Consider the following 14,632-nt stretch of genomic DNA (forward strand, 5'->3'; position numbering starts at 1 on the left):
GAGCATAAAACAACCATAATGCTTCTCCGACTGAGCTGGGCTGACTGGGCCGAAAGAAATCTGCACAACAGCTCGCTGCTGCAATCGTCTATTACTGCCCTTTTTGTTTGCTGTGGCAAATGAGCTTCTGTTTGCATCCTTTATTCTTATTCAGGCGGGAGATGATCGTTATGGAAACCCCCACCCGCAGCACGAGGTGGCTTCAATTAAATTTAAAGTTTTTCTTTTTAAGATTTCAGAGGGAGTTTGGAAAGCGTTGATGAAATGCTTTTTCTTCTCTGTTTAAGGAATTTGTGGGTTAAGCCTCGGCAAGTCATTTTTACGTCTTTGATCATCCAGCACAGCTCCACCTTTGATTTGTGTTTTTAATTGGCTGCCACAAATTCCAGACTTACCAGCATTGACTTTTTTACAAAATTAGGTCTTGTTTGAGTGCAAAAAAAAAGCTACTTTGCCTTATGAACGAGGCAGCTTTAAGAGGGAATTTCACTGTGTGTTGGACAGATATACCAAAGTTCCTGACCAACCACACCATTTATTATTCGTGGGAGGGGAATCCGGTGAACATAAGCTGTGATGTGATGTCCAACCCGCCGGCCACCATGCTGTGGAGGAGAGAGCGCTTCACCATCTCACCAGAGGGAACTGCCAACATGCGCGTACACAGCGCAGAGGGCAAGTCTGTGCTGGAGGTGAGTTCTCGGTCGGTTAGTAATCACAGACCACGAGACTAAAACGTATTCAACAGTCGTGATAATGAATTTCTGATTATCGTCGACCACACGATACTGCCAAAAAGACTCGAAGGGAAGACTTCCAAGACTTTCTTTCTGTTTGGTATGAATATAAATAGAATTTATTGGAAGCAACCAACTTGCTCAGTTACCTATCCAGCAGGCACGGAGCCGCATGACCGCTAAACTTTGACTCATGTTACTTTTGACTTTTTTTGAAGGAAGGCCACTATTTGACTCCTTCACGAAATGCATTATTGGTATCAACAAAGAAAAGTAAATGCTTTTTTTTTTTTAACATTTATTTGTATCCAGGTGACTCCTATGTCCGACAGAGACTTCGGCCGCTACAACTGCACAGCCAGGAACAACATTGGCGTTCGATACCAGGAGTTCATTCTGGCCCAGGCAGGTGAGTCTGCAGAGCTGCCACTATTCTGTGGGCTTCTTACCTGAGCTAATGAGATCGGTGACTTAATTTCAAGTCCAGAGTGTGTAGAGTCAGAGACCCGACACTTTTTGAATCAGTGCTCTCGCAGTAACTGCGACCATTCAACTACTTTGTAACCCTCTACCTCTCTATTAATGGTAATAGCCTTATTTGCAATTCTCAGGGAGATAAATTCGACAACAACTCCCAACCCGTATTCAGCCTAGCCTAATCTCAAATAGTGCTGGCTGATTTACCATACCCCTCGCTATTTACTGAAGTACCCCCTAATTTACGGTAGCGCGGGCTAATACACAATAGTGCAGTCTAATTATCTTTAGTGCAGATTGAATTGCTCTGGCTAAGGAGAAAAGTAGTGAGCAAAAAGCTGACCTAATATGTAGTCTTGCCGGAAACAATGTGTTTTGGAATTTGTTCTGACACTTAAAATTCTACACGTACACACACACACACACACACGCGCATAGGGAAACACACAGTTAAGAAGTAGTAAAAGTTGGCGTCTTTAATTAGTTTTAGAGCAGAAACTCACTCTGTGTTTAAATCGGGAAGAAAAAAACAGCAGAAATATCTTTTGCTTGTACGTTTGTCGTGAATCAAAGTGTTTCGACTTGAGTGGGGCCGCAAGTAGGCATGTGAATGTTACATTGAAGTTTTCCAAGTGAGAAATATATGGAAAAAAAAGAAAATATTTTGGTCCGTAACTAAAACACATCCAAGGACAAATAAGAGACGCAACTGAGTGATGCACCTCCTTACCCTGGAATAAGGTGAATTACCAAATATTAAATTGCTGTCATGGCCAAGAGTTATTACAGCAATAATGTCCATGTTTAGATTGATAATGAGGATGACAGTGATGTAATAGGTACGAAGCAGAGTACTGCCTGCAGCAATAAAAGTTCATTCATCATTGGTTATAAATGCATTTGTATACTCTGTTATATTACAAAATATGTATTTATAGCTGCAGGGGGGCGGAAAGGGGGGGGGGGCAATTTTAATTCAGGAAAGACTGCTCTCGTACCAAAATCAACACGCTTGTAAAGGGAAACAATTAAATGTAATTATTTTGTGTTTCCAGACGTACCATCGAATCCATACTCGGTTCGTCTGTCCGCGGTCTCCCAGCGCTTGGCGACTGTCACGTTCATGAAGCCAGACTCCCACGGCGGCGTTCCCATCAGCTACTACCTGGTCCAGTATAAGGAAGTGGGCTCCCAGGACTGGAGGGACGTCAAGTCACACAGTGTCCAAAGTGAGTGCACATCGCATTTGTGTTTATAACCTCAGCAAAGTAACGCTTTTCACAAGATACGATATGAAAAACAATGTAATCGAAGGCTATTGTGCAAAAATATTGAGAACATTGGTCCGCTGTTAAGGTGAACTAAACCCATTTGAACAGCTTTCTGATTCTATCTGTGTTTCATGGCCGAGGCAGTTTGAATTACTCAGATCAATAAGAAAAGCTTTCACCTCTTCACATTGTCAGCTCGTTTCATGGGCAGCTGAAGGTTTTTTTAACGTAGTATACATTTTATGCAGGTGGAAAGCAGCGATCGTTATCAGTGATCTTTAGATAGATCGATCTGTGGAACAAGGACTCACTCGCTCAGCCATATAAAGGGACCTTCTGGGGTTTTTAAAAGTAAACTGTCAACTGATTTCCAGTCAGTAATGTAATGTTTCAGATTTTTTTAGCAGTTTTGAAGCTCTGCCTCGACCAACTTGCAACCTCTTGTCGTTAGACCAGAGATTGTGCCTCAACATGCCAGATAAATATCTTATCTAGCTCGTGACCAATAGTTCTGTCCGTTAACCCCGCACACATCAACGGACGGCAATCAGGCACAAGTGGAGACCTCATTGCACGATCCGTCATGCGATCCTTCAAAGCCTCGGCAATGAGATGTTGTCCGACCGTGAGGGAGCTCAAACACCTCGTGGGTAGAGGGCCAGGACCTGTCTGACCTGAAAGAGCGCAGTCCTCCTCTTCTCATGCTTTACGACTCCAGATTGATTTCTGTGCCTGTTGGTGGAAAGTACACCACGAGGCGAAGGATGGATGGATGGAAAATGGGAGCCGGAAGACGAATGGTTGGGTGATGAGTAGGTCCGACAAACCTGAAGGGCTTATCACTAATATCCCCCATTTCAGAGTCAATTACAGTATGGAGAAGCAGCGAGGTGAATATTAAACAGGAGCTCGCACTTTAGCCGTAAATCTGAAAATATACAGGAACAGAGCGATGAAGAACTGAACTGAATAAATAAAGCTGTACTGTAAATGTAATTTAGATCAATTTGGCTCCTGATTTGAAATTACTACTGAAATATTAAAAATGTTAGCTGGAATAATTACAAGCCTCACAGAAGCCACTTCAGATGTCCTCAGCCGCAGATCCTCACACAATAAAGTCTTCAGTATAATGAGACGCCTGGACTCGTTTCATTTGAATGCTTTCGCCCAAATTGAAATGTCTGCTTATAGCCTGGAATGAACCTAGCACGGCTGCAAATTGCAGAATTTGTTTTCAGTTCCAGGACTAAAGAACTGCAAAAGCACCTATTACCATTCAAGTATTTAATTTGTGCAGACTGACAAAAACAACAACTTTCAGTCAAGCTCATTATACCAGCGACTCTCTGCTGGCTTTTCTGAATAGTGGAGGTTATGTAAATAGGCTCTGGTGACGGTAGAATTTAAAAAGGAATCTGTAATGAGATTTCCTGTTTTCTACAATAATGGATGTAATATCCAGTTCGAGTGCAAACACACCACACATGCTTTTCACAGTCGCAAGAGTATTAAAATCCGATATTAATTTACTGCATTTCACGAGTTTATATTCTTGAATACATTGTCTACTTTGAGTTCGTTTTAGGTGCTGCAACTGCTGTGATTACAGTATATTGGAGGAATACAGCTAAAGCTGAGAGACTTGCAACAAATGAGCTCCTGACAGCTCACCTTTGTAGAGATCATTTCATCATGTACGTAGTATATATGAAACACGAGACGGCTTTTAATTTAACGTGAAAGCTGGCCCTCATTCCAGCAAAATCTGATCACATAGTGAGACCACAATACCAAGAAAAGAAAAAAAAATCCACAAAAAGAACGAGAAATTACTCAAATTAAGAATTTAGTTTGTGGCTGGACTGAGTGTGATTGAACGTTACGGGTATCAGTATGCCTCCACAAAGGTTATTTTATGTATTGGAGGGCTGCATTTGACAATCACAGTAACTTTTTTCAAACCAATAACCCAGGTGCACAAAAGTGAGAAATTTCAGTAGGGTTTGAATTTCTCATCATTTTTTACTTCCTAATTCCTTCTGTCACTTTTTAATGTGCACAACAGAGTGCAACACTTTGCCTTTGAGAAAGAATGTCCAATTTAACTGGTTATTCTTTCTTTCTTTTGTGGTGGCAGACTTTCCAAGTGCATGTGTGGTCAGGTGTATCGTTGTATAATTAGTTTCACCTTTACTTTGCTTCTACAATATAACAACCACCAAGGTTTTCAACACCATTTTGGAACGTGGCTGCAGGAAGCAGTTTTCTTTCACTCACTAAACTTACTCGAGAAAAAAAGCACGAAGTCGGTGAAAGCAGCGATTTAATGTATGTCTGAGTGATTTTCTATTCAGGGCAGAGTAAAAGGTTTGTTTATGTTAATGTGATCGGCATTTAACCCGCTCATTATGACTGTTTGTTCTTCTTCTTCTGCTCTGTTTGCCTGTACTAGGAGACATTTTAATGATTTGCTCTGCTATCCACATGATTGACAGTCACCACATACTTCCAGCTGACATCAACTCTGGTGCTGTCTCCCTGCAGCCACAGTAGTGCTGACAGGACTGGAGCCCAACACGACGTACGAGGTTCGAGTGGCAGCTGTCAACGGGAAGGGTCAGGGAGAGTTCAGCCACACGGAGACCTTCCAGACTTTACCCATCCGTGAGTCCGTTTCCTGTGTCCCTGCTTCTCTTCTCTCCGACACACGTCTTTCATGTTACATCCTTCAAAACAAGAGCTCAACAGCATTCAAACTGCCTCTTGAATATGTATTTATAAGATGAAATTCAATCGTAATCACTTTAATTGATTGCTATAATGGTTTTATAGCAGTTCAACTGGGTTAATTGTTAATTATCGGCACATCTCTCTGACGATGATGTTCAGGAGACGATGAGCTACAAATCATAGAGAAGAAAAGTGCCGTATGTTTTATAAAATACGACAGATTCAACTATTTGGATGAATGTAAAGATGTTTAGGTTTGATTCCTAAAATATACACACACAAAAAATGTGATAGAAGTGCAAACACATCAAGAATCTATTCAAAGCATCAGCAGCTCAATAAATTGAGGCCTATTTGCCATCTTATGCAACTCTGTCGTGTTTATACTGGAAATGGTTATAGCCTCCTCCTATTGCAGTGATACAAATTGAGATTATTGGGGGTTGGAATAGATCCTGTCAAATTTGTGTCGTGATGTAAAACTGCTGCATTAAAAATTATGTACTGCAGGTTTTTTTTATGATAAGCATTTTATTTATTCGCGCACTCTGGCACAGCAGGATTGCAGTAAATCCAGGCAAGGCCATGAAAAAAGTGTTTGCACCTTTAATATTCCATGGCAGTGATGCTGCTGAGAATAAATGTTAGAAAGAAGACCCAATTAGTAAAATACAGTGAATAATAAAAACCTCCAGACAACATTAATTATAGCCAGGCGGTGGGAGTTACCTTGTAATATGAATTTAATTCAGCTTAAAACCTTCTCTCTCCTTGTTCTGCATCCTTATCTCATATCTCACGGTGCCACCTGCTCCGCTCCTTGGGAAGGCACACACACATCCTCTTAAAGAATAACACACACAAAGACATATTGTCGTGCATCTCTGCTGAAGCCTCCCCCTCGTGTTTCCCTCAGGAGAGCCGAGTCCACCAGCGGTCCACGGGCAGAGAGGAATGGGCAAGGCCTACCGGCTGGGGCTGGTCAAGCAGGACGATGGCGGGATGCCCATTGTGGAGTACATAGTAAAGTACAAGACCGTGAGTTATTTTAATTTAGAGCATTTTTCAGTTAAACACGGCTGCCGTGTTCAGATTTGTTGTAAGAATCTCCAGGCCAGTCTGGGGGTGATCGGGAAAGCAAAAAGTGCATTTAAGTTTCATTAAATCTTTTTTTTTTTTTTTTAATAAAGAATTAGCCCTGGTAGTATTGTATATTTCTTTTATGGTCACGAAAGCCCACGAAAAGACCAAAAGGAGGTGAGGCAAATTTCTCACTGTGACACCTTCCTTCATTATGATGAACATGGGCGCCGCAGTTTATTCCAGTCCTATATCCACTGCCCTGCTGCTGTAGATACTTACTGTTGCCTCAAATAGGTATTAATCCGCAGCTGGAAATAGTCCCCCAACAAAAGCACAATTTGTTTAGTTTGAGTAATGTTTTCTTAAATCTCCAGTGGCAGCTGTTTGGAGAAGTTATTAATCCTTTTTTTTAAAAGATGAAACTGTACATATGTGACCCATTTTCAAAGTCTTATGGAGGAACCGCTGAGCCAGGAGCCGAGTGCCTCAGAGAGCGAAGAGGAGAGACGGTCTAACACATTGGTTGATGGGATATTTTCAAGGAATATGTTGAAAACAAGAAATAATAAAGTCCAAAATAGAGTAAAGAATCTGTTCAAGTATTGATACATTTTTTGAACACTTAACAACCAAATTAATTTCAGACCAAAACATCAATACTCCTTAATGACCCTCTTTTCCAACTAAATTTAATTAACTCATGTAGACTTAATGTTTATTATTTGATTCGAGTTGTTGCCTGCTGCTGCACTTTTATGAATTTATTTCATAAAATGGCCGATAATTGAGTTATTCTTTGCATCTATGACTCGGCTTTTTCTTTCTCTGAGCAGTGTTGATAACAAGTCCTATCTTCATGGCCACATTGTGGAAACCAAAAACAAACTCTTGATCCTCTAGATCAACAAAATGAAGACTTCTAATTTGGAGAATGATTTTCCTTCAATGTTGAAGAATGCAATTTTATTTCGCATGAAAAAAGAGCTGAAAATCATTGATTTCTTTGTGTTCGGTACAATCAATACACGGCATGGGACACTGGCAATGCGTCTTCCTCCCGGTGGAGACTCACTGATGCTGACGAATGAGTTGAGTTGGTGCTAAATGAACAATGTTGTGCTTAAAAATTTATATTTTTCAATCCTTGTTTCACTTACAATTTATGTTTTAAATGAGAATACATACAAGCTCCCACAATTTGCTCATCCATTTAAGTGGCGGATTTGTGTGTGTGTGTGTGTGTGTGTGTGTGTGTGTGTGTGTGTGTGTGTGTGTGTGTGTGTGTGTGTGTGTGTGTGTGTGTGTGTGTGAGAAAAAAAAAAAAGGCAAAAAGCAGCTTAAACTCACAAGATAAGGAGGGAGACTGAGATTAGGCCATGAAGCAGAATAGATGGCACTGTTACAAAAACTCTCCACAAGACTAAGTGGATTTGAGCTGGTCCAAATCTCCTATCTCCCCAGAGCTAATGTGTCCAAGCAGACGTTTCTCTGTCTCATTGAGAAAGTGACGGCGATTTAAAATAATACGGCTGCAGATGAAAACATGCCGCTGAAAAGAGGGTCAGGAAGTCTCAGGGAGGCCGAGCAGGATGCCAAGGCAGCGGGAGAAAAACGCGGCTGCTTCACACCCCGCTGATCTTATGTCCTTTTTCTGGCATCGGGAACACACAACTGCATCCTCACGGTGGAGTGGATCCAGACTGTGGTGTTACGTGCGCACACACACGCGTCTGTATATTTCAAGCATCTGACAATCCAGACAAAAGGTTCCATACATTTACATCCAGTACTTTGTCTTTTATGAAAGCACATTTTCACTGTTCCACTAACTCCTGGAGGAAAAGGTGCCAAGGATGTTAAACACACAGTACACTTGGCATGCTTTCAATGTACAGCTCTCACCCTAACTCTTCAGTTTCCAGCCCTTTGTTTGCAATTGGTCTCAAGACTGAGGCAGAATGATGTAAGAAAGGGGGAAAAAAGGAAAAGGGTTGAGGCCACAAAGGATGGGAAAGATGTGATCTTGTGTGAATGTGATGAAAGGCTCGGAGTTACGCTTTCTTTTTACCGACACAAGTGCATCTGTGTGGGTGTTTCACAACTGCTCATTGTAGTAACTTTCAGACTTTCACAAAGTCCTAACTGTTGTATATCAAATAAAACAACACTTCCTCTGCTCTCCTTTTGATGCTAGTTGGCAAAAAGGAAATGTAGAGCACTGGGAAGAAGGATAATAGCGTTCAATTATCTCCGTCTTTACTTTGTGTGCTTTTCTCTCCTCCAGGACAAAGAGGAACAGTGGATGACCAAGCTCGTCCCGGGAGCGAATGACTTTGCGATGCTGCAGCCGCTGCACTGGAACACAAGATATGAAGTGGAAATCACAGCGCGCAACGTCAAAGGCCTGTCGGAGCCCACCTTCTATCAGTTCTTCATGCCACAGAAGCCCGACATTACAGGTAAAAGCATGAGAAAAACAAAACTTTGTGCCGTAATTTGCCCTTTTAATATAGTTCCCTTTTACTCGCCTGCTCGGAGTTTGTATTGAATGCCTTTAGACAGTCCCAAGAGAACATTTCTGAACTCGTGTTGAGCGGTGTTTGTGCCACTGGAAAGAGCGATAGCATTGGCGATAACAAAAGCAAGAGAACAAGATGTTCCAGTCAAGACAAAGCAAGCCTCGAATGCAGCACTGCTTGTTGCTGCTTCGCTTTCCGGACAAATGAGGCTGCTGTTATTGTAGAAATTGGTGCCTCTGCCTCTCATGGAATGGATTTCTCCCTGTATGATCTTTGAACGGGGTTTAAAATCCACAGCACTTTACTCAGAAGCAGATTTGTAGAGCTACATTGGAAAAGTTGAATTTTTTTTGGCATAAAATGTCACCGTGGCTGCTGCTGCATCATCTATATGCCCGTTTGCCAAAACACACACACACACACATAAGGATGAACAGATTGCATAACTCACTGAATCCTTATCACAACGTTGTTGTAACTGTTTACATCCCCCAAATGTCGGGTTGTGATGATCCAGTAAAAGATCAAAGCAAAGCGTCTTTCCGGTGGAGAAATAGTAAGCAATTATTTTGACAACAGATGCAACATTATTGAACAAAAGTGTCAAAAATTCTTCACTTCCAGCTTTGAAATATAAAGATGTGCTGCTCCTCTCTGTTTCTATCTTCATAAACTGATTAAATTGGGGTTTTTCCGACTGTTGTTCAAACCAAACAAGATGCTAAAAATGTTACTTTGTTGTCTCTGAAGTTGTGATGCAGTATTTTCTGAGACTAAAGAATTATTTAAGGAAAATATTCAGATTAGTTGGTAATCAAAAATCATCATTAGGTTGCAACATCAGCATCATCTGAGCTTCTAATTTGGGATCCGTTGACTCCTGTTCTAATAAACGGCACAAATGATGCGATCGTACCGGGGCTCGCTTCAAAGAAACCCAGCAGACCACCGGTGAAAAGCACCACGCGACTGTTTTCTTCCTTGAAAATATCAGTCTTTTCTTCTTCTTTGTGTGTTTATCCTATGAGTTTTCGTGTGGGGCTACTTTGCAATTCGGCAGACAGCCTGTCTCCGCACGGCCGAGTCAAGCTCACCTCTCATTTGAAAGACCAACACGTGCTCGTTCACGTAAGCCAGAACGCAAACACGGACCTCTCGTTCAGCTCCTGGTCTCGGTTGTCCTCATGTCGAGGTTATGGGATTCTGTTGTACGGTGGGGCATGTGTTTGTGTGTCTGCTACGACTTCGGGTGCTTTGTCTTTCTTGAGTCTTGCACTCACTGTTCCAGGAGGAAAATAACAACAACAAAAAAGAAGCCCGCATGGGCAGGAAGCTTCTCATTTCCAAGTCATGCAGGCCGTTTGTGCAAAATGTACGCACGTGCAAACGCGCACACGCGTGCTGAAATGCAAACAGAGTCTTTGAAGTAACTGTGAACTGTGAGACTTTGAAGCCAGAAGAACACGTGAAGAGATATTGTTGAAATAGAAATGTTAATCTTCCAGAGCTCTCAGGATCCCCCCCCCACCCTACAGACCACACATTCACACGTGATGGAAAAAAAAAGTGATGTTTTGCTTTCTTCTCTGAGCATTTTACCACAACCATTTGTGCCGGTTTGGATGGAGCAAGTGTTTGCCTCTGTCATTACTGCGCTGGATAAACGGCCCTGCAAGAGTTTGGGCTGCTTTTCAAAGAGAAAATAAGACCAGGGAAGCGGCGAGCTTAAGGCGGGTCACTTCGATTGGCTGTCCTGTCTTGTTAGCAAACAGAGGTGCATCGTGGAAAAGAGCCCGGCGGAGAGGGGAGAGGAAAGATGGGAGAAAACGCTTCGCTCTTAATGTGTTTGTTTGAAAAGGAGAAACTCCTGCGAGCTTTTCAGCTAAGAAGGCATTAAAGAAGCTGTCTCGCCGGGCAGGGATTTCACAATCACTCGCTCACTTGCTCAAACTTTGTCTCTCAGTTCTGTCAGGACTCTGCAATCACTTTTTTGTTCTAAACCAATGACCCAGTTCTGCTGATACTAGTCCCAGACCAATTTACAGTTTAATAATGTCAGTTTTTCTGTAGTGCACTTCCATTTAGCGGAGGCATCAGTCTGAATATTTCCAACCGAAATGATGTTGATTTATTTAAATAATCTCGGAAAGGCGGACAGGTTAAACCGAAAAATGACTCCACGATCACATGTTCTGCTGCACTGAATCAAATTGGATATTGGAGAGGTCCGGTCAGAGTTAGCTCAATCAACAATATTGGATGTGAAATATCTGCCAATCCCAATTGTGGACTATCTTTCCAATTCACTGCCTCGCTCCCCCCCCCCCCCCCCACACACACACCCCACCCCACCCCATATAAACATCTCGGCTCGGTGAAAGAAACATCCGCTTGGCTTTTTCCCCGACAGAAAATATGTTCAGACTATATAGGTGCCTTCTATCTCTCACCAACCAATTTCTCTCTTCAATTCTCTCTCTATGTATTATGCATTTCCAGTGTATTGAATTGGCACTCTTTTCCCCCCTCCTCACCCGCTTTCTCCGTCCTATTGTAGTTTGTAACAGGCAGCATAACCTTCATCCCCTCCTGCTCTCAGAGAATCCTTTAAGAAAAATGCCATTGATTGCAACACTGCCCTTTGTTCCTTTTCAATTTACTCTTCTTCCTTTGAATGTTTTTTTTTTTTTTTTTTTTCAAAATCAAAGCTTTCTTTGTACCTCCTTAATCACTGCACTGTCTCTCTGTCCTAGCCAATTACAGCATTGTGTCTCTAACACTAGCTTTTTGTTTTGTTTTGTTGCCTTGTCAACCGTTTTACATCTCTGCTGCATTGCTTTGTTGTTGAAGAGACTTTTTGTTTGTGATTGATTTCCTGCCGTCATTGATACGATGGCATCAGGACTGAACTTTACCATGATAGACTAACTCTGCCGTTATATAAAACTCTTACAATTATGTCCCCCTTCTAATGCATTCATACCTTTGTGCCAGTGACGGACATTGATTTACTACAGTAAAGAACTTCCTCCCTTTATCCATTCGTTTCATTGCTATGGTAACAGTAGTGATGTCTGTGTTGGACAAGCTAGAAAATGAGAGATCAGACAGACTTATTGTGACACTTTATGTTTTGATCTTTAACAATGGATCATATCTCAGCAGTTATATGTGTCGAATCTAAGCTACGATGTCACATAAAATGATCATATCAAAGTGTAGAACTTTAATTGACTGAATAGATTCAGCTTCTCATTGGCTGGTTCAGTGGAGTTGTTGAGGAAGAAAAACAAAAGACAAAGCAAGGTAAATGATCCATAGGAAACAATATCACTATATTTCAGGGATAATGATATTATTTGATTTGATAAGATACTCAAACATGTTCTATTATAAATTTAAAGATGAAATGTAATGCAGGCTTTTAAAGTGTCATAAGTAATTCCCACTCCGATGATAGCAACATCCTCAGTGGCAGAAAAGGCTGGAAATTTGAGTTTGAGTTTGCCTTTGATACACAGTTTTGTTGCTCCTTTGTTGTAGCTGCTGTATGACTTTGTTGGCTCTCTCCTTCTTCTTCTTCCAGTCATGTGCCATAAAAAGCCTCGACGAAAACAGGCGTCATACATTTTGTTTCGTGTTAATCTCATCAAAGCACTTGAAGAAATTATCTAGATTTCCAGGAAATGATGCCAGCAAATCGAGATGGGAAATTAATACTTTTGCAGGCTCCCATCACATGAATTAAGTTCCTCATCAATTTTCAAAATTAAAGTCATTATGTTAAAAACAGTTGGATAAAAAAAAATTTATTGTGTTTGATAACTTGCTGTATAAAAATGCCAATCACTCAGTGTCCCGGCTATCTGAGCTTTCATTATTATGATGCAGAATAAACCAGATACATTTTCCAATTGCCACTGCTGAATAAATGACCTGCAGCGTTAGGCAGTGAGGGTGCTTTTAAATTGAAGTCAGTCATAAATTCGTACCCACATAAGCAAAAACAAATAAATAAAGCTCAGGTTCAACTCTGTTTACAAAGTCAAGTAAACAGTCTCTAATATCTTTGCTCTTCAATAATCAATTTTATTCGTGATGAAAGAGGATTATTTGTTCAATACAATTAGCTGATGTACCAGCGGTGCTGTGAAACTAAAATACTAAAATCAAAACTGCATCTGCGAATCTGAAGATTAAAGCTGAAAATATGTACTGACGATAGCTGTCAAACGTCTAGAGGGATACGAGCAAGCTGAAACTACAGGGACTGGCTTGTGTAAAATACGCCACAGTCAACATAGTAATACTGTAAACACTGTTATTTACTGGAATAAAAAAGACCAGTAGAATAGATCAGAGCTGATGTTGACATGTTTACTTACTCATTTATTCACCGAGCAAAGATAATTCTGTTGATATCAGAAGACTGTGTTTGTGAGGAAGCACATTTAACATCAACATGTCATCTGTGAGGGAAAGAGGGCAGGAGCAACGGTGTCTGTGCACTGTGCCTGACCTTTGATATATTAGTGACCATCCTGACCAGACTGAGAGACTGTCTTCCTCCAGAAAACCAAAGTGTGTGTGCAAGCAGCTTATTGCGACCCCCAGTTACTTTTTAGAATTAAGCTGCCTCGAGCAGTCGTATAATTAATGATGATATGGTGTCCTGGAAAAGAGATGCAGTTCAGATGACGTCTATATAATGGGAATTATATGTAAGAGCCCACTTGCACCTGCTATTGACATGAAATCTGTGTCTGGAAATAACTGGAAAAGACGTATTAGTGCTAGTTTTAAATACATGCGGAACACATTTAGATTGGATGAGCCAGGCCAAATGGGGAGATGGCATGTTTACATTCTGATGAAAAATCATCTCTCCCACAAGTTCAAAGGTCACATAACTCCGCCTCTTTCTGCAGGCAGTAGCAGAAACGTCACATCCGCAGTTGAAATTGTGGGCACACTTTGAGACCAGGTGTAAATGCAAGGATCCATGTCATTATTCTGTCACAGATCGCACACAATACAGGTGTAAATGGCGTGTAAAGCCGTGTTTCTGTCACTGACCCCTCGTTAAGGCAGACATGCCTTGAAAATACATCGTGTGTCACAGTTACAGTGTGAAATGAACCGCGTGACTGGAAATATGAAGGATGTGTTGCTGCCATTTCTTTATATTTTCAGAAATATTCACTCAAATGAAATGAAATTGAAAGTAAATGAAAAATCATTAAATCCCTCCAATTTCTTTTTTTTGCAATTGCAAACAAAACATATCCAATGTTTGTTCCAAAATAAGGGAAAATTATGGATAATGGTTCTACAATTATGCTAAACGTAGAGCCATTATCCACGAACCTCCAAACACAAGCTGCCGACAACAAACCCTCTCAGAGGCATTTTGTAAAATACTACTTTTCAAAAAGAATCATCATCACCCCGTGTTGTCAGTCATTCCACTTCATGACAAAAATCGTTGAAAATCGCCGAGATGATTTTCCAGTCCAAAAAATTTTAAGGATAACTGCTTTTAATTTGGGCTTTGATAGTTTTTAACTCCCTTTTAGGGAAGATACAGTTGGGAGGAAAATGAATTGATGTGTGAACAAGAGCCAGATACAAAATGATAAAAGCCCTTGGTGAAGAAAATAAAAGAATTTTCAAAAAAGAATCCACATTCTGCCCCGTTTGTGCTGTCACGATCGAAACCAAGCAGCTGCAATCTTTATCAATGAGTTTTAAATGATGTAGTTGTGCAGAAAGTAGTTTCTATTGTGTGGGTAAAGTTGTGACATCTTTATAC

At 41.0% G+C, this 14,632-nt stretch overlaps 1 protein-coding gene across 3 annotated transcripts in view; it reads left to right on the forward strand.

Moving 5' to 3' along the window:
- LOC138628660 (neural cell adhesion molecule 2-like) overlaps positions 1 to 14,632 on the forward strand; it is a 230,787-nt gene that overhangs the window by 201,915 nt on the left and 14,240 nt on the right. For all 3 annotated transcript variants that reach the window (XM_069711823.1, XM_069711824.1, XM_069711825.1), the window contains exons 10-15: positions 505 to 692; positions 1,050 to 1,146; positions 2,270 to 2,443; positions 5,033 to 5,152; positions 6,135 to 6,256; positions 8,586 to 8,760. In XM_069711823.1, coding sequence (XP_069567924.1) covers positions 505 to 692; positions 1,050 to 1,146; positions 2,270 to 2,443; positions 5,033 to 5,152; positions 6,135 to 6,256; positions 8,586 to 8,760 — 876 coding nt within the window. The remainder of the gene's footprint in view (positions 1 to 504; positions 693 to 1,049; positions 1,147 to 2,269; positions 2,444 to 5,032; positions 5,153 to 6,134; positions 6,257 to 8,585; positions 8,761 to 14,632) is intronic.

This window comes from Brachyistius frenatus, unplaced genomic scaffold (genome assembly GCF_029030835.1).
Source record: "Brachyistius frenatus isolate BFR_SWC_R1_liver_20210118 unplaced genomic scaffold, ASM2903083v1 Contig_103, whole genome shotgun sequence".
Classification (NCBI taxonomy): domain Eukaryota; kingdom Metazoa; phylum Chordata; class Actinopteri; family Embiotocidae; genus Brachyistius; species Brachyistius frenatus.